The 26,247-nt window shown below is 57.0% G+C and overlaps 1 protein-coding gene across 5 annotated transcripts in view; it reads left to right on the top strand.

Moving 5' to 3' along the window:
* ST3GAL2 (ST3 beta-galactoside alpha-2,3-sialyltransferase 2) overlaps positions 1–26,177 on the top strand; it is a 77,620-nt gene extending 51,443 nt beyond the window's left edge. For all 5 annotated transcript variants that reach the window (XM_075009188.1, XM_075009187.1, XM_075009186.1 and 2 more), the window contains 5 exons: positions 2,846–3,039; positions 13,513–13,692; positions 14,936–14,981; positions 15,705–15,824; positions 17,421–26,177. In XM_075009188.1, the coding sequence (XP_074865289.1) occupies positions 2,846–3,039; positions 13,513–13,692; positions 14,936–14,981; positions 15,705–15,824; positions 17,421–17,594 (714 nt within the window). In that variant the 3' untranslated portion in view covers positions 17,595–26,177. The remainder of the gene's footprint in view (positions 1–2,845; positions 3,040–13,512; positions 13,693–14,935; positions 14,982–15,704; positions 15,825–17,420) is intronic.
* Positions 26,178–26,247: the final 70 nt, after the last annotated feature.

The following is a 26,247-nucleotide window of genomic DNA, read 5'->3' as shown; positions in this document are numbered from 1 at the left end:
TCTCCCAGGCTGCGTGCTGCCCGTGACACACAGCGGCCTGGCCAGGCAAGCTTGCAGCTGCCCCCTGCTCCAGGAGGACTCTGCTTCTCAGCCAGGCTGGGGGCTGGCTGGGTCTCCCTACACAGCGACTGGAGCCTCTCCGCTGGGCCTGCGCTCCTGTGGCGTGTGCAACTCTGGGCCGTCCTGGGGGGACCTGTCCGGTGTTCCTGGTAATCCGGGTGCTTGTGCAGCCACTCGGGAGAGGTCCTCGGGCCGCCCGGCTGGGCAGCAGAGCGCCCACAATTAGTCTGTTGGTTTTGCTGGTGGTGAATGTTTGCCCAGGCCTTGGTGCCGGTCCGCATGGGGATGGAGGAGTAGTGGGAGCCTTGGACCTGTCCTGCCGCTCCAGGGTTAGAGGCAGAGAGGTGAACGGTGACAGCTGTGCCGCAGCTGCCCACGAGCTGCCTCCCACGGAGGGCCCGATGTGGTGGAGGCCTCCCTTGTTCTGGCACAGCCCAGCTGCTAAAGGAGGGGCACCGGCTGAGCTGCCAGCAGGAGAGGCTTTGCCCACTCCCCTCCTTGGGAGCGCGTCCTTCCAGGGAGTCCCTCTGTGCCGCGTTGGCCCCAGCGGTCAGGGAGGTGCTTGAGTTCCAGGGGCTGGGGAACCTAGGGGCTAGGTCGCAGAAGTGGGAGGCGGGGGGGGGCCGGCCCTCCCCTCTGTGCTCCTGGCCCAGGACCCTGCACCACTCCCTAGCTCGCCCTGAAGTTTGGGGCCTGGGCCAGTACCCCAGATTCCCCTTTGTTGGGGGGGTCTCAGTGGGTTCCCCTTTTTCCCAGAGGGGAAGGGTGGCAGCTCGCCTGCTCCTGCCTCCCTGCTAGTCAGCCCCAAACTGAGCCAGGCTCCTTTCCTGTCTCCTCCCTGCAGGGCTGGGCTAGCTAGTCCCAGAGGCTTTCTTTAACCCCGGGACACTGGCCCCTCCTTCCTTCCCTCCCCTGCCGAGCTGCACTCCCCCCAGTGACCCACACCTCCCTGCACCCGCCCTGGGTTTGCCATCAGCAAAGAGCTGGGTGAAATGTTCCTTTGCCGAAAAAGGCAGTTTGAGGCTCACCTGCCCACTCCCCCAGGGACCGGGGCTCCGGCTGGGGGCGGAGGCTGCAGGCATGCAGCCGCTGGAGCGGAATGGCCTCATTTCCATCCGACAGCAGACTCTCGCCATGGGAGCAGGGGCGTCGGGCTGGCTGAGGTCCCGGTGGCTGCCCTTAGGCAGCGTTAGTCCTAGAGAGTCACCGTGCTGAGACTGGGAGCTGCCCCCGGCGCTGTCACCCAGCCTGTCCCGCAAGCGGTGACCGTGCCGGGCTCTTCCCTGGCGCGTGCACACATGGGTGATGGGTGAGAGCTCGGGAGAGCGACCCTCTGGGGGGCTGGGAGTGGTTGGGCCCATGTCACCCTGGCCCTCCCCTGCCGTTCTGCCTCCCTTGCTGTGGCCTGCGGAGTTCTGAGTGTCGGGCTGCAGCCTGAGTGGTGCTAAGGGCTGACTGCCCTAAGTCCTGTCCCTTCTGCCTTTGGCCCCATCCCTTCTGGGGCACGGAACCAGGCCCCCCTCCTGTGGTGCCCCACTGCTCCCATCTGCAATGCCCGAGTCCCACGAGCAGAGTTTTCCTTCACTGCACCCCAGTGGCGCTATCCCCATTGTACCGACAGGAACTAGTGGCGCAGGGAAAGAGAAGGGACTTGGCCAGGGCCGGCCAGGGAGTCTGTGGCAGAGCCTTGGAGCTGAGGCTCGGGCCCCATCTGTCAACGCCTCCGGCGTGACAGTGTTTTAGGCAGTGTGGACTCACGCCTGCCCTTGTGCAGCCGTAGCTCAGCATACGGAAGTCGCTGAAGTGAAGAGCAGTGCAGGTGAGGTCAGGGTCTCTCGTGGTCTCTGAAGCGCCTGGCCTGCCGCTACGCCAGCCGTCCCCCTTGCCACTCTACAGTCCGGCTGGGGATGGGCTCTTTAGAACCTCCCCTGCAGGGCTGGAAAACAGTCTGGAGCCTGGCTGGGCAGGGTGACTTCAGCAGGCCATTTCTGCTCTCCAGAGGGGGCTGGGACTGCGAGGAGAGGGGCGTAGGGGCCAGGGTGAGACCTCATGTTGGGGACACTGTCCCACAGCCCCACGGTCGTTGGTGGTGGAGCGTTGATTAGATGGGGTCTGGGTGTGACCCAGTCTGGTGGTCTTGTTGTTATCGGTGCCGAATCAAGAGCTCTCAAACCTGATAGCGCAGCCTGGAAAGGCCCATCCTGGGGTGGTGGGGGAGTGGGTCAAATCCAGCCCCTCCTGCTGCTGCAGAACACCCCGTAATACTGTCCTGGTCCAAGTGCCCCCTGTGCAAGGAGAACCAGGCCAAACCCCGCCCCCTTCCTGCATCGCTAAGCCCAAGTGGGGCAGGTGGCCCGGGGCAGGAAATGGCACTGTTAGACTTCACGTCATTTCAAACCTGACGGCGCCGCTGAGGATCAGTGAGTTCAAAGCCACCCCGTGGCCCTGTGCTTTTAACCGTGTATTTAAAGGCACAGGCTTGGGCGGGGGGGTGCAGCAATCTTGGGCCCAGCCTGTAAATATGCTGCTGTTCCTTTTAATGTCTTGCTCCGTCCTTCTGCCTCCGATTTCTGCCCACCACTGTGGGCCTCCCCTCCCAGGAGTGCTGCTGACGCTGCTCCCACGCGCACAGGGGCTCTGCACCATCTCCTCCCTGCCCCGTGCCCCAGTTGGTGCGAGCAGAGCCTGGCAGTGGCACTGTCCAGCCCAGGTGGGCAGCGGGGGCTGGGTGCCACGGAAAACTCTCCCAGCCTGGCGGCTCACCGGGCCTCACGTGTCTCCGCAGATGCTGCAGCCCCAGTTCAAGTCCCACAACGTGAACGAAGTCCTGGAAAAGCTCTTCAAGATCGTGCCCGGCGAGAACCCCTATGGCTCCCGCGACCCCCGAGAGTGCCGGCGCTGTGCCGTGGTGGGCAACTCGGGCAACCTGCGCAGCTCAGGCTACGGGCGCGAGATCGACGGGCACGACTTCATCATGAGGTGGGTGGCAGGCGCCGCCAGGGCGCGGTGGGGGGTTGGCTGGTTCTGCAGCACTGTCGCAGCGCTGGACTTGGGAGAATCAGGGGGGAAGCCGGCAGACGCGGCACTGGTTCAGCTGCCTTCCCGGTGGCCCTCTGGCTTGCCGGCAGTGATGCCTTCCTTGTGATGCCCACCTCTGCACCAGAGGGACCAGAGAGCCATCCCTGGCTGTGCCTGACAGCAGTGGCAGAGGCTGCTGGACAGACAGTGCTGGGGTATTTTGAACACCGAGGTATTTAATCGTACTGGGCGGCCCTTCCTTCCATCTGGCCTCTGCTTCCCAATCCAGCTGCATCTCGAGAGCTCTCTGGGGCACCTGGCATTGGCCACTGTCAGCAGACAGGATACTGGGCTGGATGGACCTTTGGTCTGACCCAGTATGGCCGTTCTTATGTTGTTCTCTGATCTGTGCACTCTGCCTGAGAGGCAGGACAGCCAGGTGCAGTTGCCCGCATGGGTCCTTTGACTCTCTGGAGGACAGGGGTTCAGATGCTCCTAAATTACGTGGGCAGCATAAGTCCTGGTGGAGCTGGTGTTCCTAAGTCATTTGGGCCCTGCTGAAAAGCCCCACTGCTGTGTTCACCCCCTCCCCATTCTTGTTTCCCCTCTGGGAACCCGGAAGGTCTCTTACCAAGAGCCTTGGTGAAATGGTCTAGGTGGACCGTCTCCCTGGTGCAGGTCACTGGATGACCCTGAGCAGCAGGTAGAGCACCTGGCTGGTCTTTTTAATGTGGGTAAGTGTAAGGTAATGCCCATTGGGGAAAAATAACCCCAATTATACATACAATATGGTGGGGGCAAATTTAGCTACAACAGATCAGGAAAAGGGATCTTGGAATTATAGTGGATAGTTCTCTGAAAACATCCACGCAGTGTGCAGCAGCCATCAGTAAAGCAAATAGGATATTAGGAATAATTAAAAAAGAGAGAGAAAAATAAGACGAAAAATATCTTACTTCCCCTATATAAAACTATGGTACGCCCACATCTTGAGTACTGCGTGCAGATGTGGTCTCCTCACCTCAAAGAAGATATATTGGCATTAGAAAAGGTTCAGAAAAGGGCAACTAAAATGATTAAGGGTTTGGAATGGGTCCCATATGAGGAGAGGCTAGAGAGACTGGGACTTCTCAGTCTAGAAAAGAGGAGACTGAGGGGCGATATGATAGAGGTATATAAAATGATGAAAGGTGTGGAGAAAGTGAATACAGAAAAGTTATTTACTTGTTCCCATAATATAAGAACTAGAGGACACCAAATGAAATTAATGGGTAGCAGGTTCAAAACTAACAAAAGAAAGTTTTTCTTCACACAGCGCACAGTCAACCTGTGGAACTCCTTGTCAGAGGACGCTGTGAAGGCCGGGACTCTAACAGAGTTTAGAAAAGAGCTCGATAAATGTTTGGAGGTTAGGTCCATAGATGGCTGTTAGCAAGGGGTAAGGTAGGGTGCCCAGCCTTTTGTCGAAGGCGGGAGATGGATGGTAGGAGACAAATCGCTTGATCATTGTCTTCGGTTCACTTCCTCTGGGGCACCTGGCACTGGCTACTGTCGGCAGACAGGATACTGGGCTAGATGGACCTTTGCTCTGACCCAGTATGGCCGTTCTTATGTCCTGCCCTTCAACATCCTTCTCCTGTGCTTGTGCTCCAGCACCACCCGTTCCCGGTCAGGCCCAGCTCTGCACAATAGAACGAGTCACTGCAGCCAGGGTCGTGTCGCCATTCCTGGCATAGAACCTCTTCCTCCTCCTTCCCTCAGCAGCTAGCAAGAGACAATCCCTCTTGTCTTAAGGTGGCAAGTGGTTCATGTGCATGCGGCCGGGCCACCTTTGCTGTCTCGGTGCTACCACAGTTCTCCTGCTGGCTTTGTCCTCCGCCTGCTGGGACTCGCTCGCTGGTGTGGGAGTCAATAGATCTGGGCCCTGAGGCTTCTGGCACAGAGGGGCTGGTCTGTGCAGAGGCTGGATTCAGTCTACTCTGACCATGGGGTTGCACAGGATCAGGGAGGGTATCTTTGTGCTGGGTTGTCCCCTAAGCAGGAGGGAGGCCTGTGGGCCCCGACTTCCCCCCTGGAGCTGCTTCTCTCCCAGAGAAGTAGGGGGGAGGCAGCAGATGTCCCCCCGACTCTGAGTGGGGGTGGGAAGGTTCAGCTGCCTGTGTAAGTTAGTACCGCCCCAGCGTGGTAAACAAAAACACCGGAGCTTTGCAGCGGGGGAAACCATGCATTGAAATGCCCAGCCCAGGCGGCTGCTGCTCATCCTCAGGCAAGCGCAGTTAGCGCGTTCGCAGGCTGGCTTGTGTGTGGTTGTGATGGAGTGGGGGGAGTGCATGTGTGAGTCAGGCTGGATGTCCGAGGCAAGCAGCAGCTCCCAGTGGCTAAGGATGACCCTAGGGCTACAACTGGCAGATAACACCTCTGCCTAAACAAAGAGCAGGGAGGAGCTGAGCTGGGTTTTGAATCGGGGGCGGCAGAGAGGCGAGGAAAAGGGAGAGCTGGAAGGCAGCCAGCCTGAGGAGGGGGAAAGCTACACCCCAGAGGGACACCCCTCGGGGTCTTCCCCCCAGGACAGGTTGGAAGGACTGTCTCTGGCGGCTATGCTGTTGCTTCTGTGAGAAACTGGACATCTGTTGCCTAATAAACCTGCTGTTGTACCTGCTGAGTGAGAGTCTCTCCTGCCAGCGGGCGGGGTGCAGTGCAGGGGGACCCCTGAACCCCATCACACTGGTGTCAGAAGTGGGATGCACTGCACCCACGGATGAGCTCCCAGCAGTGGCTGACTGAGCACCAGAGAAGGAAGGAGTCTCACAAGAGTCAGAGGGAGAACAGAGCCATTCCTGCAGCTGCTGCTGGTGAGTGGATACCCCGGGAAATAGCGGGGAGATGGATTATACCCGACTCCTGAAGGCAGAGCTAGCGGGGCTGTGCAGAGAGAGGGGCCTGACCGTGGGGAAGGCGACCAAGGCCCAGCTGATTGCACAGCTGGAAGAGAATGACCGATCCGGGGGGGCAGAGCCTGTCCCGGCAGAAAGTGGCCGGTCAGCCTCAGGAAGCGTTTCGGATTCTCCGACAGGAGCAGGGGCTCGATGCCGTCAGACAGACGCGGTGCCCGCCAGGTCGCGCTCAGCTAGCGGTGGTCCATCACGGGCAGAGTCCCCCGCCGCAGAGCTGCGACGGCTGGAACTCGAGGTGAAATTAAAGGAACTGGAGCACCAGGAACGGGAAAGAGAGCGTGAGCGCCAGGAACGAGAAAGAGAGCGTGAGTGCCAGGAACGAGAAAGAGAGCGTGAGCACGAGCGCCAGGAACGAGAAAGAGAGCGTGAGCACGAGCGCCAGCTACAAGAGACACAGCGGGAGGAGAAAGAACGAGAACGGAAGGAGAGAGAGCGAGAGCGTGAGGAGAGAGAGCGGGAGCATGAGCGAACCATGGCAGAGGCGAGACGCCAAGAGGCCCCAGCTGCGGTAAGCGGGGAGAGGGCCAGACGGCTCGGGGTGGCCAGTCACTTGGAGACGCGTGTGCTGGCCCAGTGTCAGGACCCAGGGGACATGGACGAGTTCCTTACCGCCTTCGAGCGAGCCTGTGAGTTGCATGAGGTTCCCCCAGATGAGTGGCTCCGGCACCTCACCCCCTTGCTGGGCCAGAAGGGCGCAGCGGTGCTCAGCCAGCTGGTGGGGCTGCAGCCTGGGGACTATGAACGGTTCAAACAGGCCCTGCTGCATAAGTTCGGGCTGACTCCGGAGATGTACAAGAAGAAGTTCCAGGAGGCACAGAAGAGGCCAGAGGAAACCCACGTAGATACAACCGCCCGCCTGAAGCAATACTACCAGAAGTGGGCGTTCGGAATGGGAGTCCAGTCCGTAGAGGACCTGATCGAGCTGGCGGTCGTGGAGCGATTCTACGAGATGTGCGCACCTGACCTGAGGGTGTGGCTCGTGGACCGGAAGCCAGGGGACTCGCATGATGCAGGGAAACTGGCAGATGACTTCACAAACAGTCGGGCCAGGTTTGAAAGTGAGCCCCACAAAGAGAGGGAGTCTCGGAGAGAGAGGGAGTCCCGGAGGGAGAGGGAGTCCTGGAGAAACCGAGAATCTCAGAGAGACCGGTCCCTAACTGTACGACAGAGGGGACCACCTCTTGGGCAAGCCCAGGAAAGAGGGGCCAGCCACCCACCCCCCAGAGAGCCAAACAGAACCCGGACAGAGCAGCCGGCCCGAGGGACACAACAAGACCCAGGCTGTTACCGCTGTGGGCGAAAGGGGCATAGAGCAGCCCAGTGCCCCAGGCTCCCAGACAGGTTGAGCAGGCCGGGGGGTCATGGAGTCAACTGGGTGGGGTCCCAGAAGTCAGAGGGGCTGGCGGCCAAGGCGGGTGGTGCTGACAATGGGCACTCGGCTTGGGCCGAATCCGCCCCACAGACCAGCTCCTCAGGGGGACCAAATGCTCAGAGGCCAGTTTACAGAGTGGGGGCGGCAATGCCTCTGTGGAGCAAGTGTCTCAAACACCTCGAGGTAGACGGGAAAAAGGTCACGGGGTTCTGGGACACAGGCGCTGACGTGACGCTGGCCCGACCCGGGGTGGTGGCACCGGGCTGCATGATACCCGATTCCCACCTGACGATAACAGGAATTGATGGGACCCCTTTCAAGGTGCCCATGGCGAGGGTGCACCTGAAATGGGGGAAGAAGGAAGGCCCCAAGGAAGTGGGCGTGCACAGCCATTTGCCGGCAGATGTACTGATGGGCGCTGACCTGGAGAACTGGCAAGGTGAACGCCCTCGTGCCCTGGTCCTGACCCGTAGCCAAAGAAAACGAGGGGTGCGCTCCCCAGATTCAGGGGTACAGGCCCAGCCAAAGCCACAGGGGCCAACCCTGAGAGAAAGGGGGCCCCCAAAAACCAGATCTCACAGGCCAGGGATGCTGGAGCCAGGCAGGGATGGGGAAGTAGCATCCGCTCCTGCCCGAGCGGAAGAATTCCAGGCAGAGCAGCAGAGAGACCCCTCCTTGCAGAAGCTGAGGGAACTGGCCAGTCTCAGCCCAGCTCCACAGCTGGGGGAGGGCTGCAGGGAGAGATTCCTGTGGGAAAAGGGATTCCTGTACCGGGAATGGGCTCCCAGACGCAAAGCGGAGCCATGGAAGGTCCAGAGGCAACTGGTGGTTCCCCAAAAGTACCGGCGCAGGCTGCTGTACCTAGCCCATGATGTCCCGCTCGCAGGACACCAGGGGATCCACCGCACCAGGAGAAGGTTGTTACAGAACTTTTTCTGGCCAGGGATCTTTGCAGCTGTCCGTCTGTATTGCCTGTCCTGCGATCCCTGCCAGAGGGTGGGGAAGAGCCGGGACAAGGGGAAAGCTGCCTTGAGGCCACTGCCCATCATAGAGGAGCCTTTCCAGAAAGTGGCTATAGACATAGTGGGCCCCTTCAGCAAGGCAACGCGTTCGGGGAAGAAATATATTTTGGTAGTGGTAGATTTTGCCACGCGATACCCAGAAGCAGTGGCCTTGACCTCTATCGACGCTGACACCGTGGCTGATGCACTGCTGTCCATTTTCAGCAGAATGGGGTTCCCCAAGGAGGTCCTCACAGATCAGGGGTCCAACTTCATGTCGGCCCTACTGCAAAGCTTGTGGGACAAGTGTGGGGTCCGGCACACCTGGGCCACAGCCTACCACCCGCAGACCAATGGGCTGGTGGAGAGGTTCAATGGGACTCTGAAGCAGATGCTGAGAACCTTCATGAATCAATACCCCCATGACTGGGACAAGTACTTACCCCACCTGCTGTTTGCATACAGGGAGGTGCCCCAGGAATCCACGGGGTTCTCCCCGTTTGAGCTGCTGTATGGAAGGAGGGTACGGGGACCCTTGGACTTGCTCAGAGAAGAGTGGGAGGGGACGGCCTCTCCTGAAGGGGAGTCAGTGGTACAGTATGTACTGACCTTCCGGGAAAAACTCACCGAGCTCATGGGCCTGGCCAGGGAGAACCTCTCCATGGCCCAAAGGAAGCAAAAGGTCTGGTATGACCGTAACGCCAGGGCCCGAGCCTATGCCACCGGGGATCAAGTGATGGTCCTTATACCTGTGCGGCGGAACAAGCTGCAAGCGGCCTGGGATGGGCCCTTCAAGGTCGTCAAACAGCTAAATGACGTGAATTATGTGGTGGAACTGTCGAACCGGGCCCACAGCCACTGGGTCTATCATGTGAACATGATGAAACCTTACTGGGACAGGCAGAACTTGGTGCTGGCCGTGTGCAGACACTGGGAGGGGCAGGGGGATGATCCCTTGGTGGATTTACTCACAAGGACTGGAGCCGGCTCCTTGCTGGAGTCTATTCCCCTCTCAGACCAGCTAACCCCTGCCCAGCAGACGGAGATCAAGGAGGTGCTGCATTTGCATCAACAGCTGTTCTCGGACAGACCCGGACACACTGACCTGGCTGTCCACCGAATAGAGACAGGCACCCACGCCCCTATCAAGTGTGTGCCATTCAGAGCCACAGGGAGGACGGCTCAGGACATAGAGCGGGAGGTTGAAGACATGCTGGCTCTGGGGGTGATCCAACCCTCGTCCAGCCCCTGGGCCTCTCCCGTGGTGTTAGTCCCTAAAAAAGATGGGTCTGTTCGGTTTTGTGTGGACTATCGCAAGCTTAACGCCATCACTGTCTCGGACGCCTACCCCATGCCCAGGCCTGATGACCTTTTAGACAAGCTGGGGGGAGCCCGTTACCTCACCACCATAGACCTCACCAAGGGGTACTGGCAAGTGCCATTAGACCAAGATGCCCGGCTGAAGTCGGCTTTCATCACTCCTGTGGGGCTCTACGAGTTCTTGGTCCTTCCCTTCGGCCTCAAGGGGGCACCCGCTACCTTCCAGCGTCTGGTGGACCAGCTACTGAAAGGGATGGAGAGCTTTGCCCTGGCTTACATGGACGACATTTGCATCTTCAGCCAGACGTGGGAGGACCATGTGTCCCAACTCAAGCAGGTGCTGGACCGACTCCAGAAGGCCGGTCTGACTATCAAGGCAGGGAAGTGCAAGGTGGGAATGGCTGAGGTGACCTACCTGGGCCACAAGGTGGGCAGCGGCTGCTTAAAGCCAGAGCCAGCTAAAGTGGAGGCTGTCAGAGATTGGCCAACACCCCAGACTAAGAAGCAGGTCCAGGCCTTCATTGGGATGGCGGGGTACTACCGGAGGTTTGTGCCCCACTTTAGCTCCATCGCAGCCCCCCTCACGGAGCTGTGTAAAAAGGGAAAGCCTGACAAGGTGGTCTGGACCGAGCAGTGCCAAGAGGCCCTCTGCGCGCTGAAGGAGGCTCTGGTCAGGGCCCCAGTGCTGGCAAATCCAGACTTCAACAAGCCCTTCCTGGTGTTCACCGATGCCTCGGATGTGGGGCTGGGGGCGGTGCTAATGCAGGTGACTGACAAAGGGGAGAAACACCCCATCGTGTACCTGAGTAAGAAGCTGCTGCCCCGGGAGCAGAACTACGCAGCCATAGAGAAGGAATGTCTGGCCATGGTGTGGGCGCTGGGGAAGCTGCAGCCGTACCTGTTTGGACGGCGTTTCACCGTGTACACCGATCACTCACCCCTGACCTGGCTGCATCACATGAAAGGGGCCAACGCCAAGCTCCTGCGGTGGAGTCTGCTCCTGCAGGACTACGACATGGAGGTGGTCCACGTCAAGGGGAACAACAACACCATAGCCGATGCCCTGTCACGCAGGGAGGGCCCCGAACTTCCCCAGGTCACTGGCTAAGTGACCCCGCTCAGTGCGGTCTGGAAGGGGGGAGAGATGTGATGGAGTGGGGGGGGTGCATGTGTGAGTCAGGCTGGATGTCCGAGGCAAGCAGCAGCTCCCAGTGGCTAAGGATGACTCTGGGGCTACAACTGGCAGATAACACCTCTGCCTGAACAAAGAGCAGGGAGGAGCTGAGCTGGGTTTTGAATCGGGGGCGGCAGTTAGAGGCGAGGAAAAGGGAGAGCTGGAAGGCAGCCAGCCTGAGGAGGGGGAAAGCTACACCCCAGAGGGGCACCCCTCGGGGTCTTCTCCCCAGGACAGGTTGGAAGGACTGTCTCTGGCGGCTATGCTGTTGCTTCTGTGAGAAACTGGACATCTGTTGCCTAATAAACCTGCTGTTGTACCTGCTGAGTGAGAGTCTCTCCTGCCAGCGGGCGGGGTGCAGTGCAGGGGGACCCCTGAACCCCATCACAGTGGTGCAGTCTGGCCCCTGCCCCGGCTCGATCCCGCAGCCGTGCTGCTTCACATCTCCACACCAACAGCCTCTGGTGCTGCTTGTTTGGCAGGTAGCAGGGCCGAACTGTGGATCGCAGTCTGGACTGGCCATCACTGTTTGTTAGCTGAGCCCTGCCCCGTGCTGTGCACGATGGGAGCCCAGGGTCCTGCAGGGAAAGTGGTTTGGTCATGTCTTTAACACCTGCATTCCCAGGCCTGGGCATGGGAAGCTGCCCGGGGCATTTCCTGTCTTGACTGGGCTGCATGTTAGTGTGCAAAAGGACACGCGTAGAGGGTTGGTCACACTCCATCCGCCTGTCTTACTGCTGAGGCTGCAAGCCAGGCCAGGAACGCCTGCAGCCTGGGCTTCTCCAGCAATCTGCTCCTTGCCCAGTTCCTGCCACGCCGTGGTGAAATGCAGCAAGGAGCAGAGAAAGCTGACCTCGCGATCCATCTGCCGACGGAAGGAGCCAGAGTGTGCCCCATTCATAGCATGTAGGGTCCGAAGGGATCATTAGCTCCTCTAGCCTGTCTCTCGCCTATCAGAGCCCGTGAAATTTCACTCTGAGAGTCCTGGATGGAGGCCAGTAACTAGACTTTGAGGAGATCTTTCCCAAAGGCTTCCAGCCTTGACTTGAAGGCATCTAGAGATGGAGGATCCCCCTATGTCCTGGGGCAGTGTTCCCTAACAGTTAATCGCCCTGCAGCGTAGCAATTTGTGCCTCATTTCTAACTGGAATCTGTTCAGTCTTTCTCCTGGCGACCAAAGCCCCTGTTAGTACTGGGGATTTGCTCCCCGTGATGGTACCAGCACGCTGCTCTTCCAGTACTGGACGGAGAGCCGTGTTAGTCTGTATCCGCAAAAACAGCGAGAAGTCCTGTGGCACCTTATAGACTGACGGATATTTTGGAGCATGAGCTTTCGTGGGCGAAGACCTGCTGCATCAGATGCATGTGGTTGAGGTGTAGTGCCAAGGAACCCCGACCCCTGTAGGACTATCCTGCCCCCTGCCCTCGTTATTTAGAACTCAGACAATCATGGTGGGATTTGTAAATTCCTAAGGTAACGTCTCCCGGCCCTTGGGGCTAATCTGCCCTGAGGAGCAGTGGGATGGAGGCAGCTGGGGCCGGGCTCTCTCATTGCTGCTACTGCAGCGTCTCTTGCTCGTTCTGCTGAAGCATCTACAGGCTGCACCTCCTAGAACCAGGACTCTCTGGTCCAGTAACATCTGTGGTCTGACAGGATCATGGATGGTCCTGGACCGGAGATCCCCAGGGCCAGGAGCCTCATGGAAAAAGGGCTGGTGGCTGGGAGCCTGGTGGGCATGGGGGCCACTGGTCCTGCCATTACCAGGAGCCCACAGCTGCCACCTACAGGGCAAGCATCTGGTAGCTTGACTGGAGCCAGGGCTCGTGTCTGGGACCGGGGGCTGGTGACAGCCCAGCTTGTCTGGCAGAAGCAGAATTGGTGGTGGGGAGGGCCTGGGGGGCCAGAGGAAGGAGAAGTTCCCAGGGCAGTAAATTCCCTCATTTGGGACCAGAGAGACTAGGGAGCTCCAGCCTGTAGCACAAACTGGTCCCAGACAGGATGGGTCCCTGGCCTGGTCCAGTCTGGCTGGGTCTGGGTTCCCGCTGTGCCAGGTGCTGTACCATCACTGACCGTGAGATAGCCCCTGCCCCTAGGTGGGAGTTGGTGGCTTTGGGGGTTGAGTGCCCATTTGCAGGGTAACAATCCCGCTTCTGTCGACCATCCTGCTGCTGCTGCATGTCCCGTAGTGTCACAGCAACAGCTAAGGACCATCTGCTCCGACGGGCCGAGTGCCCAAAAGCCCAGTGATGTTCAGCGGCAGCTGGGGGTGCTTAGCATGGCTGCAGCAGGGGCCCTGGCTGCGTCTTTGCGGCTCCAGGCATGACCCCTGCAGCGCCACGCTGGGCTTTCTTTAAAACGGATCGGTTCCCCCCGCAGAGCAAAGGGGAGCTGCTGGGAGTTAAAAGCAGGGCCCTGGATCAATGCAGCTCTGCGGCTGGAAGCTGAGCAGCAGGGCAGGCACAGGCAGGGTTCCGTGCGTTGGTCGCCGAGCGCAGAGCCGGGTACTGACGGAAGCAGGATTTTGCTTTCTAGTCACTGCCCAGTGAGTCTAAGCAATCCGGCTGCTCTGTGCAAGCGATGCTCCAGGCCACAAGCCGCTGCTCTCTCTGCAGGATGAACCAGGCCCCCACGGTGGGGTTTGAGACTGACGTTGGGAGCAGGACCACCCACCACTTCATGTACCCGGAGAGTGCCAGGAACCTGCCTGCCAACGTCAGCTTCGTGCTGGTGCCCTTCAAAGCCCTGGACCTGCTGTGGATCGCCAGTGCCCTGTCCACGGGGCAGATCCGATTGTGAGTAGCCAGCGCGGAGGAACACCACACGGTGGCCTCTGGCCGATGACAGCTGGGATGCCATCTGCTGGCCCCTGGGGCGCTGCTTGGGGAACACAGAGCCCGTCCCCATTGGGCACTGGCGCCTGCTGCGGGTTGGTAATGAACAGAAGCCGCTGGCGTCTGAGGGCCGCTTCCGCGAAGCGTCCCGTCCCGCCCCGCAAAGCCAGGAGGGCTGTTGGTCCTTGGGGCCAAGGATCGGGCCCCATGTTGCCGCCCTCCGTGGTGGTTGGGGTGTCCAGGGCGTTCCCGAGGGGCAGCCTCTGCAGGAGAGGAAGGCAGCGTGTGGGAGGAATGTAGCGCTCGGGGGGGCCTGCTGCAGGCACAGAATGAGGCCTTTGGCCAGTGCTGTGGGAAGGCACCAGAGTGGAGTGGGTGAGAGCTGGTGGTCTGACTGGACGCCACACACCAGTGTGTCTGTGCTTAACTTGGGGCAGCAGGCCTGGGCAGGGGGACGCACTGTTCCTAACCCAGACCCTTGTGCTGTGCCAATGTCAGGGTGCTGGGGGAGGCGCTGAGCAGCTCTTCCATCGTCCAGGACCTCGTCTCTCCCCGTCGCGCTGGCTTGCAGCTGAGCAGAGCGTGCGCCTGGCAGCGCTGCAGTAAGCTCTGCAGATACCTGCACAGGCTGCCCCTGCTGCTGTGCCCACAGCTAATTAGAGCCGTTCCTGGGGCGGGGTGGGAGGGAAAGACAGCTCCCAGCTGGCCTCTGGGGACAGATGTGGCGCTGCTGGCGGTACCTGGGTACTCAGAAGGGCATCTCCTTCCAACGTGGTCCCAAAGCCATCGCCGTGGTGACTGGAAGGTAAATACAGGGCCAGTGCAGGGGAGGAGGTGTGTAGTCTGCCTGGGCCTCTCCCCCCTCTGCAAGCGTCTCCCTGCTCCCCAGCACAACCCAGCTGAGGGCCAGGGAAGGGAGAGTGCACTGGCAGTCCCACAGTGGAGAGGGGGACAGTGGCAGCCTGGCTCTCGGTTTCGAAGGCCCCAGTTCGGGATTGTACTTAGGCACGTGCGTAACCGTAACCACTTGAGCATTGCTCCTAATGTCAGTGGGACCGGCTGGTGCTGCCGTGCCCTCCTGAACTGGGGCCTCTGTGGCTGGCTGTTCCCGGTAAGCATGGCCTGCCTTGCACGCACCTTCGAATGATAACGCCTCGCGGGTGCAGTGCGGCCTTGGGGGTAATCCTCTTCTCTGCTCTTGTAGCACCTATGCCCCGGTGAAGCCCTTCCTTCGTGTGGACAAGGAGAAGGTAAGGCTGGCTCCGGGCTCCTTCATTCTGACTGCAGAGAGGGCTGCAGAACACCCGTCTCACCACCCCCGATCTAGAGACCCCCACTACCTGCCCCAGGCCCCCTCTGAGCCTTTCCCTTACCTGCCTGGGCCCTTCAGCACTGAGAACGTGGGCGGGGAAGTGCATTTCTTTGTCCATTGGCTTCACCCCAGGCTCCGACAAGGTCAGCTAAACTCTAGGGTCGCTAGCTGTCTGTGGATATTGCAGTACCTTCATGGACAAGGGGTACCGTGAACTTCTCAGACTCTTGCTCCCAGGAGGGGCTGCCCTCTTCCAGAGGCTGTGCTGTGTTCTGCTGCACCTGTGGCTGATCTTGTGTCCGGTCATGTTCCTCGGAGAGGGGTGGCTTGGAGCTGGTCAGCTCTGGGTAGGCAGGGACCAAGCTGTTGGGACTGGCTTAGCAATGCCCAAATCAGAAGTAACATAGAGGGGACCATCCTCCCGGAAGGGGAGCGGGGGCAGGACCCCTCCCTTGGATGGAGCTTGAGACATTTTACGTGGGGCGTGGGTGATACAATGGGGGTGCCTGTGATACCAGGTGTGGGACTTGATGACTCAGAAGAACCTGTCCAGCCCTGTGTTGCTGTGATCTGGAGGCCTTGGTAACATTGTCCAGTGGCTAGTGTACCGGCTGCCTGGGAACCACGCAGCCGTGAGCTGTGGTTCTTGGCTTTCTTCCAGGTTCAGATCTACAATCCAGCCTTCTTCAAATACATTCACGACCGGTGGACCGAGCACCATGGCCGCTACCCCTCCACAGGGATGCTGGTGCTGTTCTTCGCACTTCACGTGTGTGATGAGGTGGGTTCTGAAAGGGTCGGGCCCCATGGGACGTGCGCTCCCCTGCACTTGCCATGCTGGTGGGAGAGAACCAGTCCACCAGGGCGCTTGGTCCTGGCCAGCTTTGGGTGGCTGGTCCTGCATGAGAGCGCAGCATGGCTGAAGCTGGATCGCAGTTGCCAGTGGTGATTGTCTCTCTGCTGGCAACCCGTTGTGGCTGTCTGGCTGCCACTTGTGGAAATAGCCAGGAAGAGCCAAGCCAAGTTCTGCATCGGACTCGCAGGCTCCCTTCGCCAGGGAAAGTCTCGGCTCCCTCTGGTCATTTGCCAGGGTCAGGTCAGGACCTCTTACTCAGCCTGGGCTTTGCACCCCTAAGGGGCCTGCTTTGTGGTCTGGATTCCGGTAGCATCTTCTCGGGGTCTGTTTTAAGCCCTTTGTGTGGCTGGGTTCCTTTCCCCAGCTGTCCCTTCCAATCTCTTCCTTCAGGCAAACTGCAGCCAAAACCCGTCATGTTTCCGCCATCCTCTGGTCTGACCCGCCTCAGCCAGGCCAGAGATTGTGTAACTCAGTGATGCCTGTGAACTATGACCCAGCCCTAAAATACAGAGCCCCTAATTCCAGTCCAGACCACGGACCCCAGCCCCTGCTGCCCCCATTGGGTGACAGAACGAGGCCGTACGCTTGGCCTGCTGGGCACGGCAGGCTCATGCCGGCTTTCCAATGGAGCACAATGGCTGCTGGAGGCCGTCTCAGTATTGCAGCTCTGTCTTGGTCAAGGTGGGCAAAATACTGCCCATGGGCCAGGTCTGGCCCACCAAAGCTTCCGATGCGACCTGCCGTGAGCCTCTGGGCCCCCAGCATCTCTACACAGTGTGCGGTGCTGCTCCATGCTGCCCCCACCCCCAGCACAATGCTCAGTTCCCGCCAGTGGGGGCTGCCGGGGCTGGGCTTGCAGGCACTAGCAGCTTGTGGAGCCCCTTCGCCCATGGTGTGATGCACAGAGACGCACGCGGCCCGGCAGCTGGCTGCTTTGTGCAGCATGCAGGGGTGCAGGGAGCCTGCCCGAGGGTCCCACTGGGCTGCTGGCTGGGAGCTGCCTAAGTAAGCACCCTCTGGCCAGAGCCTGCAGCTGGCACCACGCCCCCTCCCACAACCCACACCCTCTGCACCGTCTCCGAGATCGCTCTCCCAGGCCAGACTCCTCCTCTGCCGCACCCAAACCCCCTCTGGACCCTGCCCTGGGTCACAACCTCTCCTTCACCTAAACGCCTTCTCAGACCCCACACCCCCTCCTGTGCCCCGCTCTGTAGCGGAGTGCAGCCCTTGACCACTTACCTGCGTCTCGGAGCGGCCCCCATCCAAAGTGTTTGGCCACCCTGGGGCCTGGCGCACAGAATGGCTGCCCTGTCCAGGTTGCTGAAACGCACCACATTGCACTGCAGGGCGGGAATCCCAGTGCTGGATCCAGCCCTGGGCTGGCACACTGGGTGCAATGGTGGCTAGTGCCCCATGTGTCCGACCCAGAGTGTGCCCCCTGCCCCTTGCCACGTCTGAAGCCGCCCCGTCTGCTGGGCTGCAGTCTCTGGGCGTAACGCTGTCCCTGCTCTCTGGCTGCAGGTGAACGTCTTCGGCTTCGGGGCTGACAGCCGGGGCAACTGGCACCATTACTGGGAGAACAATCGCTACGCTGGGGAGTTCCGGAAGACCGGGGTGCATGATGCAGACTTTGAGGCACATATCATTGACATGCTGGCAAAAACTGGCAAGGTGGAGGTTTACCGCGGCAACTGAGTCTCTGCCCTCTGGCTTCCCTTTCCCAATCCGGTCTGAAGAGAGGGGAGGGCTGTCTCTGGCCTGGGGCGATCCCCAATCAAGTACCACCCACTTGCGGGGCAGAGGGATGGTGGCCAGGTGGGCACTTGGCTCTGCCTGCCGGTCACCTTTTAAAGTTTCGGCCGAAAAAGATTTACGAAGCAAACCGGCCCCTGGTTACGTTGGGCGCCTTTGGCTGGTTCCAGTCACAGTCAAACCAAAGGCTGCTGGTTTTTTAAACCACAATCATGTCTGTTGCCGAACAAAGCCTAACCTCCTGTGGCCACAGGCCGAAGGCAAAAAGCTCCATGTTGTGACCAATCAGCCTGATCCTGTGACCCCCAGCCCTGCCTGACCCTATGGAATGAGGAAGCCTCCGGAGTCCCCAGGAACGTCTCCCTCTGGAATGTCCTTTGACAGTGGTAATCACTCTCCTAGCGGGGCCTCCGGTGTCGTCTCTTTGTCTCGTACAATCAGGTCCAAAATGCTGAACAGTCGGTTCAGTTGGTGTGACTGGGGAAGGCCCCGCTTGGCAAAGGGCGGGGGCGGAGGAGCAAAGGAAGGGGCACGGGGTGGTTCTTGGCTTTTTGATGGCCAGTTGGCTCTGAACTGTTAGGAATGGAGCCTACTGAGAGAGCCTGTGCAGAGCAGAGGCTTTTAAAGCTCTTGGACACATCAAGAGGGAAGACCTTGCTGTGGTGGAAGAGCAGCATCCCGCTGCTCCTGGCACCCAGCTGGCTGAGAGCTCGTCTCAATGGGTGGGAGGAATGAAGAGGAGAGGGGAGCCTCCATTGAATGCCGGCTGGGCCTGAGTGTCTCAGAGAAGGGGCAGTGTCTTGCTCAAGCACTGACTGGCGTGACCGAGAAGCCGTGCCAAAGGAAGCTAAGCAAGCTGCAGATCCCTTCCCCACCTTATCTCCACTGTGTTCAGAGCGGGAAGGGGGAATTCTCTAATCTAGAACAACAAGGCACTTCCCCCACACTGCCTCCCAGACCGTCCCCCACAAATGTTGGCGCCATTGTTTCTTCCACCAGGGCATGTTCTTGCAACCTGCTGACCTCTGACAAATGCCAGCTTCTTGCAAAGACAAGTTCTGGGGCTTTTGGTGAAACTGTGGCCTGGGGAATGGTGGCCCGGGACTGGGGGAAGTCCTGCTTTTCTCGGTTCGTTGAAAATTGCCTGGCTTACCCCAGTGTGGGAATGGAGCTGTGGTAGCTGTTAGACAGTTAGCTGAAAGGGGCGAAGGGGTTGTCCCAACAGTTGATCTCATGGCTGATGTTCTGGGCAGACACTCTCCTCTCTCTAGATGGCACCTTCTCACCATTGCTGATGTGAAATTGCCGGCTGGGCAGCTAGTGAGAGCTGGTTGGTGGGCATCACAGGCTGACTTGAAAGGAGATGAGCAGGGAGAGTGAATTGGTAGAGAGCTGGCCAGGGAGGCCCCAGTTGAAAGCTCTCCAAATCAAGTTCCTGGGTGGAGAATGCAGCATTAGTGCTTGGGCTGGGGTGGTTCTGCACACTGCAGGAAGGGGAAAAATAGCTTTCCTTTCTGTGGCTAGACAAAAGAGCAAATTGTAGAACCTTTAGAGAGAACTTTGGTGAACAAAGTATGTTAGAAATGAAAAACTAAACTAGGCAGCCCCGATCCTATGGGGCTTGCTCCATTTCTAATCATGAAGGGCCTCTGGGGTTTGACCCAGCCATGCAGTCTTTGCCTTTGGGCAGGAGACTGACTTAAGGGCCATGGAAAATGGTTCTGTGAACACGCACAACCCCGGAAGGAGCACCTCCTGTCCTTTCCCAGGCTTCCTTCCACAAGCACATCTTTAACTCTTCTCACCCCAGAGGCGCGTTCTGCCTTGCCGCTGCATCCATTTAGCTTGACTTGGATTAGAGCCCAACCTAAGCCCTCTAAGGTGCCTCCTCTGCCTTTGTGGGGTTCAAAGCTAGAGACGCAGTCGAGTGCTCCTGGCCTAGCAGTTGCATGGAAAGAGAGAGTGAAAGAAGCTCAATCAGCTCCAAGGGAGGGTTCCCCATTTGTTTGGAGGCTTGGTCCAAAGGAGGTGTGTCCCCTGGGGCAGCAAAGGTCGCAGCAATGGAAAGTTATCAAAGGAATTAGGGAATTGAAGTGGGGCAGCTGATTGGGGCGGGGTTGGGTTTTTCAGGTGGGTATCTGACGGACTAAACAACATGCAATCATGCCAAACAGTATTGAATGGATTAATGTATTCTGGGGTGTATTGAAGTGGGACTGAGGGAGACAGGGCACCAAGTGGCCAGATCTCCTTGTTGCACTAGATATTTAAAGAAATGATGGGGGGCGGGGTGTGTGGGAAGGGGAGGTTCTTTCTGTGTCTGTGACTTCCTGCATGGCAGTCTCTGCTGCAGTTTCATCTGCAGCAGCTGGAAAATGTGCGTCCTCAGGCCTCTCAAGGGGTCTGAACGAGTGGCTCTTTGTTTTCTGTCTACTGGGCGTGACAGACGGGAGTGTGGTGCCGGCCTGAGGCTGTGCTGACAGTGAACGGTTCTGCGGGTGAGGTCAGACAATCACATGCCCTGCTTGCCTAGCAGTCGTGTGGGATAATCCAGGATGACATCAGTTACTCCATCGTTGTAGTGATCCTCTGAGGCTTGTAATCGTGCACTGGGAACCAAAAGTCTGCAAGTCATTTCATGTCGGGGTGTTGGATAGGACAGTGCACCCTGCATTCTTCCTGCACCCTTCTCTTCTCGGGAACCAGAGGAGGGAGACGTGATTTAGTCCAAGCCCAGTCTTGGCTATCTATTTTTTAGAAATAAAAAACAAACCATGAGCAACAGTGCCTTGAATCACATACTGTGTGCCCCACTGCACTCTGCCTGCTGGCTGTGCTGTGGGCGGGTTTCACAAGCCACGCCAGATGTTGGTGTTGTCTGCATTTAGTGGCAGTCTTGGCTGCTTCCTCCTTTGTTTCTGGCTGGGGTTAGCTGAAAAATGCCACTCGTGGGGGGCAGGGCTGCCAGACATGGCCTCTTCTGAAGCTGCACCTGCAATTCCAACTCTCCTGCTGCTGCTTTCCATGCTGGCTGCTGCAATGGGAGAAGCGCCGGCTTAAAAATCCAGTGGCTGCCTTCAGAAGGGCCGGTCTCGTGGCAGGCTGGCAGGCAGAGGCAGGACTGGCTTGACAATCTAAGAGGGACAGAAGCCACACAATCAACATGGGATGTTCCCATGCTGTCTCCAATCCAAGAGCTGGTCTGATACCTTGGTCTCCAGCAATGCCCAACTGCAGGGCGACGAGTGATTCCCTTTTTCAGCTAACTCCACCTCTGCTTCTTGGAAAACAATCATCAGTTCACCCTGCAGCGGGGACTCACTAACCCATCTTTCCGTGGCAGACTGGCCAACAAACACCTGCATGAGCATGCTGCAACCCAGTCCCACCAACACGGGAGAGTGTGTGGGGGGCATTGTCGTCAAACACCACTGTACTGTACGGAGAGGAAAGTACACTGAGGCTATGGGGCGCTGGCACTGCTTGGAATGGAGCAGAGAGGGAGTGGGGAGGCTGGTGGAACCAGCCTGTAGCCCCCGAGACTGTCCCCATTGATCATCTCCAGCACCATCAAAACAGTTCAGAAATAGCCCAGCCCTTAGAGTAGGGTCTGCCCATGGATCTGTGCAGCCTGGAGGTGCTGGGAACTGCGAAGAATCCAGGATGGTTCAGTCTTGAGGTACTTTGAGAGAGAGCCCCCAGTCTCGATCCAGCATGGATTCTTCCTGCTTGCAGCTGAACAGCTCCATTTGAGTCAGTGGAGCTATTCACGCACACCTCTCAGGCTGGGGCTCAAAAGACCCCCACCTATGGGAGAAATGAAGCACATTTTTCTCAGCCTGGGCTTTGCGCTCAGAAGTGGTGCTGTCTGGTTCACCCCATGGTACCTTACTGAGTTTATTCTCAACTTAATGCCTTGCGTTGGCCGGGCTCTTAGTAAAGGTGACACCTGGTCCAGTCCTGTCGGAAGCCAGCTGGAAGAGCAGGTTGTGAGCATTCCCAATAGCTTCTGTGTACTTTACTGCTTCTACACACCACTGTCTTAAACCAACTTTTTAATGAATACGAGCGTTAATCTGAAATCTTCTGTTCCTCTGCAGTTGTAAGCAGCCTGCCCGGCTGTACCAGCTCTCCCCTGCCCTTTGGTTTCAGTATTATGCGCACTTTCCGTGTATGGGGGGAGGGTTTCTTTCTTGTGCCACAAGTCGGAAAATTGGTTTTATTTTATGTTCTATTGTACAAAATAAAACCTGCATCTCTTCCTTCTCCTGCCGTGTGTGTCCGTGAGGCCTCTAGGGTTGTGCAGTATTTCAGCTGAAGAAGAGCCGGAGCTGGAAGTCATTACCATGACCCGAGGAGGAAAGGTTATATTGGCCAAAACTCTGATTTTTCCAAGCTGTCTGCCGGGTAGGGCTAGAGATCATTGCTTTGGCATATTCCAGGAAAATTTTGTACACTAATTGGTACCAAGTGTACCTAAGAATGCAATCTCACAAATTCTTGTCATGCTCACATCACCTGCTGGGGTCAGCCATTCCAATTCCTGTAATGGACACACAACACGCTCCTTCAACAATATACAGTACGAGGGCTTACGTTCAGGGCTCCGTGCTCATTTATTTTGGACTTAGATTTCTTTTGAAATGGTTTCTGCATGTTTAACTGGAAATAACTTTTTTCCATGGAGAATGAGGGAAATACTCCTGACCAAATTCTACTTTTTCTCTTGCAAAATTCCTTCTTCCCTGCCAGGCTTTGTCCGTCCTGTGAAATGTTAGCAAAAAGTGTCTGTCCTGGGTCTGGTGGTATAGACATTTGATTGTTCTGCCTGGGTTGCAGATTGAGCCTTGCCTTTAGCTTGGGGGATCCTGATTCTCCGCCAGGTGAGAGAGAACCAGACACGTTGCTCATCTTGGTGAGACCGCAACTGGGGGTGTGGAAAGGCTGCTGGCTCAGCAGTAGCTTTGCTAATTCAGAAGTGGATTATTATGGTGTTTTGGAGGAGGCTTGTTTGTGGTTTGCATCTGATGCCAGGGCCACCCTTTCCATAGGACAGGTTGGGGTGGCTGCCCTGGGCCCCACACATTGGGTGATTTGAGCTATTACTCAGGGTGGGGGGAGGGCCTGGCACTGCAGCAGGGGTGTGACCTGTCTGCGCTCACTGGGAGCCATGGGAAGTGACTGACCCAGACCCAGCATGCTCCACTCTCCATATCAGCCTAGAGATGAGGCCACAAAACAATGGGGGGTTTTGGCCCATTTCTTCAGGGATATTTTTGTCAGCTGCAGCACCAGAACGAAGGCCTTTTCAGGAAGCTACGCAAGGCATGCTTGCCTTTGCTTGCCTTCCATGGGCCCAGTGTTTTCCCTACTGCTGTTACTAAAGTGACAGCCACGTACGGCAAGGACATGTGAGGCGAGGCGCATGCTGGAAAATGATAGGCACATCTGGAGTGCAACGCGTGGTCAGGTTGCAACTGCGTGGTCGTACGGGAGGTTTAGATACCACCCGACCCTGCCATAAGGCTGATTCAAGGCCAACAGTGCATGCAGCGTTCTGCCCACCAGAACACACTCCAGTGGTCTCCTTTCCAATGTAACACAGCGGTCAATTCCTTCTTTAGTAGGGAACCAGGCGCTTCTGAAATAGGGAGCGTGGGACACACCCACAGTTGGGCTGACCATTCTTCACATCCCCTGAGACAATTTTTCTCTCTTCATCTAAGTAGGCTCCTGCTGGCCTTGACCATCACGTGTGTCAGCCTTGGATAGCAGGTAGGGCAGAGAGAGGCCAAATCATTACTACTTTAGACTGTTGCAGCATTAGCACTTGTACCATAACACTCCCACTCAGCGTCCTTACGTGTACATACAACTTCAACGGTTTATGCCATCCTGTGGCATAAGACAGAAAAAAAGTGATAGATACCATAGGTGGTGGTTGTTGCTCAGGGCACTTTTATCAGCTTCCTCTTTTATTGTAGCATACTTAGCTCCCAAGATCTCCATGTGAGCCACTGCAAATTCAGCCTATCCTGACTGTTTTATACCAGCTCTGCAATTTGGTGCTCTTGTCCTTGTACAACCAAATGATGTACCCTTTCCATAGTACTGGCTTTGTTTTTCAAGGCTTCAAATCCATACAATTTAATATTCCAAATAATGTGTGTCAGTTACATCTCATCTGCAAAAGATTGGATGTCCCTGCTATAGGGACTGTTACCAGGCTTCCAAAATAGGGGCACATTCTGGCTGTGCAATGGCTAAATTATTTTGATCCCTGTTTGTGGTAATGTATAAGCTTAAGATCATATACTTATACCTTTATTTGTGGTTGTCTTTTCAATGACTAGTGAAAGGGTATTTTCATTGCTTCAGGGCTATTTATAATTAACACTGTCGCATGCCCTACAGGAAATGTTCTGTTTGCCCAGATTGGTCTAGTTCCAGTTTCCAATGGCTCTGGTAGGAGTGAGGGAATTGTCGTCTTCCACAATCCTGTAGAACCCCAAGATATGCACCCAAGTTGTGCTTATCTCGGATTAACTCTCCTCTGAGTGGCGGGGAGCTGGTGCCTGGCTCTGGCCTGAGTGCCACTCTGGGGAGCTGGGAAACTGACTAGTGCAGCAGCATTGGTCAGTTTCCTGGTTCCTGCGCATGGGACAGCCTGAAGCCAGGCACCAACTCCGCTCCACTCAGAGGAGCAGGGAAACTGACCAGCACTGCTGCCAGCTCACTTTCCTAGCTCCTGTGAGTGGCAGGCAGTTGGGAGTCAGGCACCAGCTGGCCACAACTCTCAGGAGCAGGGAAATTGATCAGTGCTACTGAGCTGCTGTGGAAGAGGACAATTCCCTCACTCCTACCAGAGCCCAGTGTTTTCCCTACTGCTGTTACTAAAGTGCATCTGTCTCCTGTCTCACAGGAGACAGAAGAATGACCAGCAGTGCTGTGCTGGTCAGTTTCCAGGCTCACCTAAATTACTGGAAATTTGACTTAGGTGGGGTTGTGCAAGAATGCAACCTCCATGTAGGTCAGGGGTCTACTGTATAGCATTATCAGTTGTAGGCATCTTTTAACTTCCTTTTTGTGTCTTGGCTTCAGAAGAGCGTTGAGGCTCTGTCAGATAGTTGATCTGCTCAGCAACTAGAAAAACCTTTAATCCAATTTAAGAATACAGCTTCTTTTGTGAACCGTGAACCCATCTAATTTTTCCATCTTTTTCCATGGGATATACCAACGGACTCCAGAAGACTGACCTGTCTGTTTAGCTACAAGAGCATGATCCCCTTTTCCCACTTTGAGGTACACAACCTGATCACCAGTTTCCAAAATTTAGTCTCAGTGACCTTTTGTTCTCCCATGTTTTTGTCTGTGTTCAATAGCTGCATTTACCCTGTGTTGGAGGGCAGTCTTATCCTCCTACAGCTGTTCTAGCCATTGAAAATAATTATGCTCGATCAAGGCTGCACTAGTACTCAATATAAATCATAACTCGCATTGTCTGCCCAGACAGGATTGCCTACAGCTCGACTTTTGTTCTCAGCCTGGTGCTGCTACGAAGAGTTGCTAGAATTAAGAGTGCTTTGTCAGGCCTTCCTGACCATGTGGTTTACTGCTTTTGCACAAGTCATCTTTAATAGTTCGATTCATACTTTCTCCTTGTCCTGAACATTGGGGTCAGTATGGGATGTGGAATTTCTGTTTCATAGCTAAAGCGGTTAACATCATGGAGAAAATATCTCCCGTGAACGCACCTCAGTGGTCTGAGTCTGTCATTTCTACAGTCCTCACCTCTGCAACCTACGGCCATTAAAAGGCTCTTGGCTGCTGTTTTAGCATTATTATTCCTGCTGAGGAATGCCTCCACCCATCCTGAGAGAGACTTTATTGCCCCCAGCAGACATTGAAACCCTTCTTTGCTTCTACACAGCTTGTCAATAAAATCAGCTTGAACTCTGTCATGGCCCAGCCTCTCACTGGTGCATTGTGGGTTGCCAGCAATGTTTCCCCTAATTTTTTCCATCTGTGTGCAGAATAAATTTTGTTACGTGTGCCAAGGCCTGTGTGGATGAGCACCACCACTGGAAACGCAGGCTGCCAGCTGTGGGCACTCTGCCAATCAGCAGGGCAGCACCTGAATCTCTCTGGGACCCATTTCCCCTCTTGGGCTCAACCTGAGGGTGGTGCCCTTCCCAGCCCCTTTCCTGGAGGGCTGTGACATGGGCTCGGTGTGGCAAGTGAAGTTGTACCTCATACCAGCAGGTTGTTTGTGCTCCCAGCCAAGGGAAAGAGTCCCCTTCACCAGCCGGGTCCTTTGCATGTTCCCAGACACTGGCAGGTACAGCTTGAAGGCTCCTTGGATTCAAACCCCTGGCAGTTCCTGAGGCCGGGACTGAATTTTGTCCCTTCTGCTGGAGGGATGAAACCACTGTGCTGGTCATCTCTGGCCTGCTGCATGGCTGCCTCTCCTGCACCACCTCCAGCCCAACCCCTCTGATGCAGCTGAGAAAGGGGAGGCAGAAGTTCTTAAAGGGCTCGCTTGAGCAGCTGGCTGGTGGGGCACGCAGGGCTAGCCAGAGCCAGCAGATGAAGCGAG

This window comes from Carettochelys insculpta, chromosome 14 (assembly GCF_033958435.1).
Source record: "Carettochelys insculpta isolate YL-2023 chromosome 14, ASM3395843v1, whole genome shotgun sequence".
In the NCBI taxonomy this organism is placed as follows: domain Eukaryota; kingdom Metazoa; phylum Chordata; order Testudines; family Carettochelyidae; genus Carettochelys; species Carettochelys insculpta.
The sequence above is the reverse complement of the archived record's forward strand: the minus strand, read 5'-3'. Positions and strand labels throughout refer to the sequence as shown.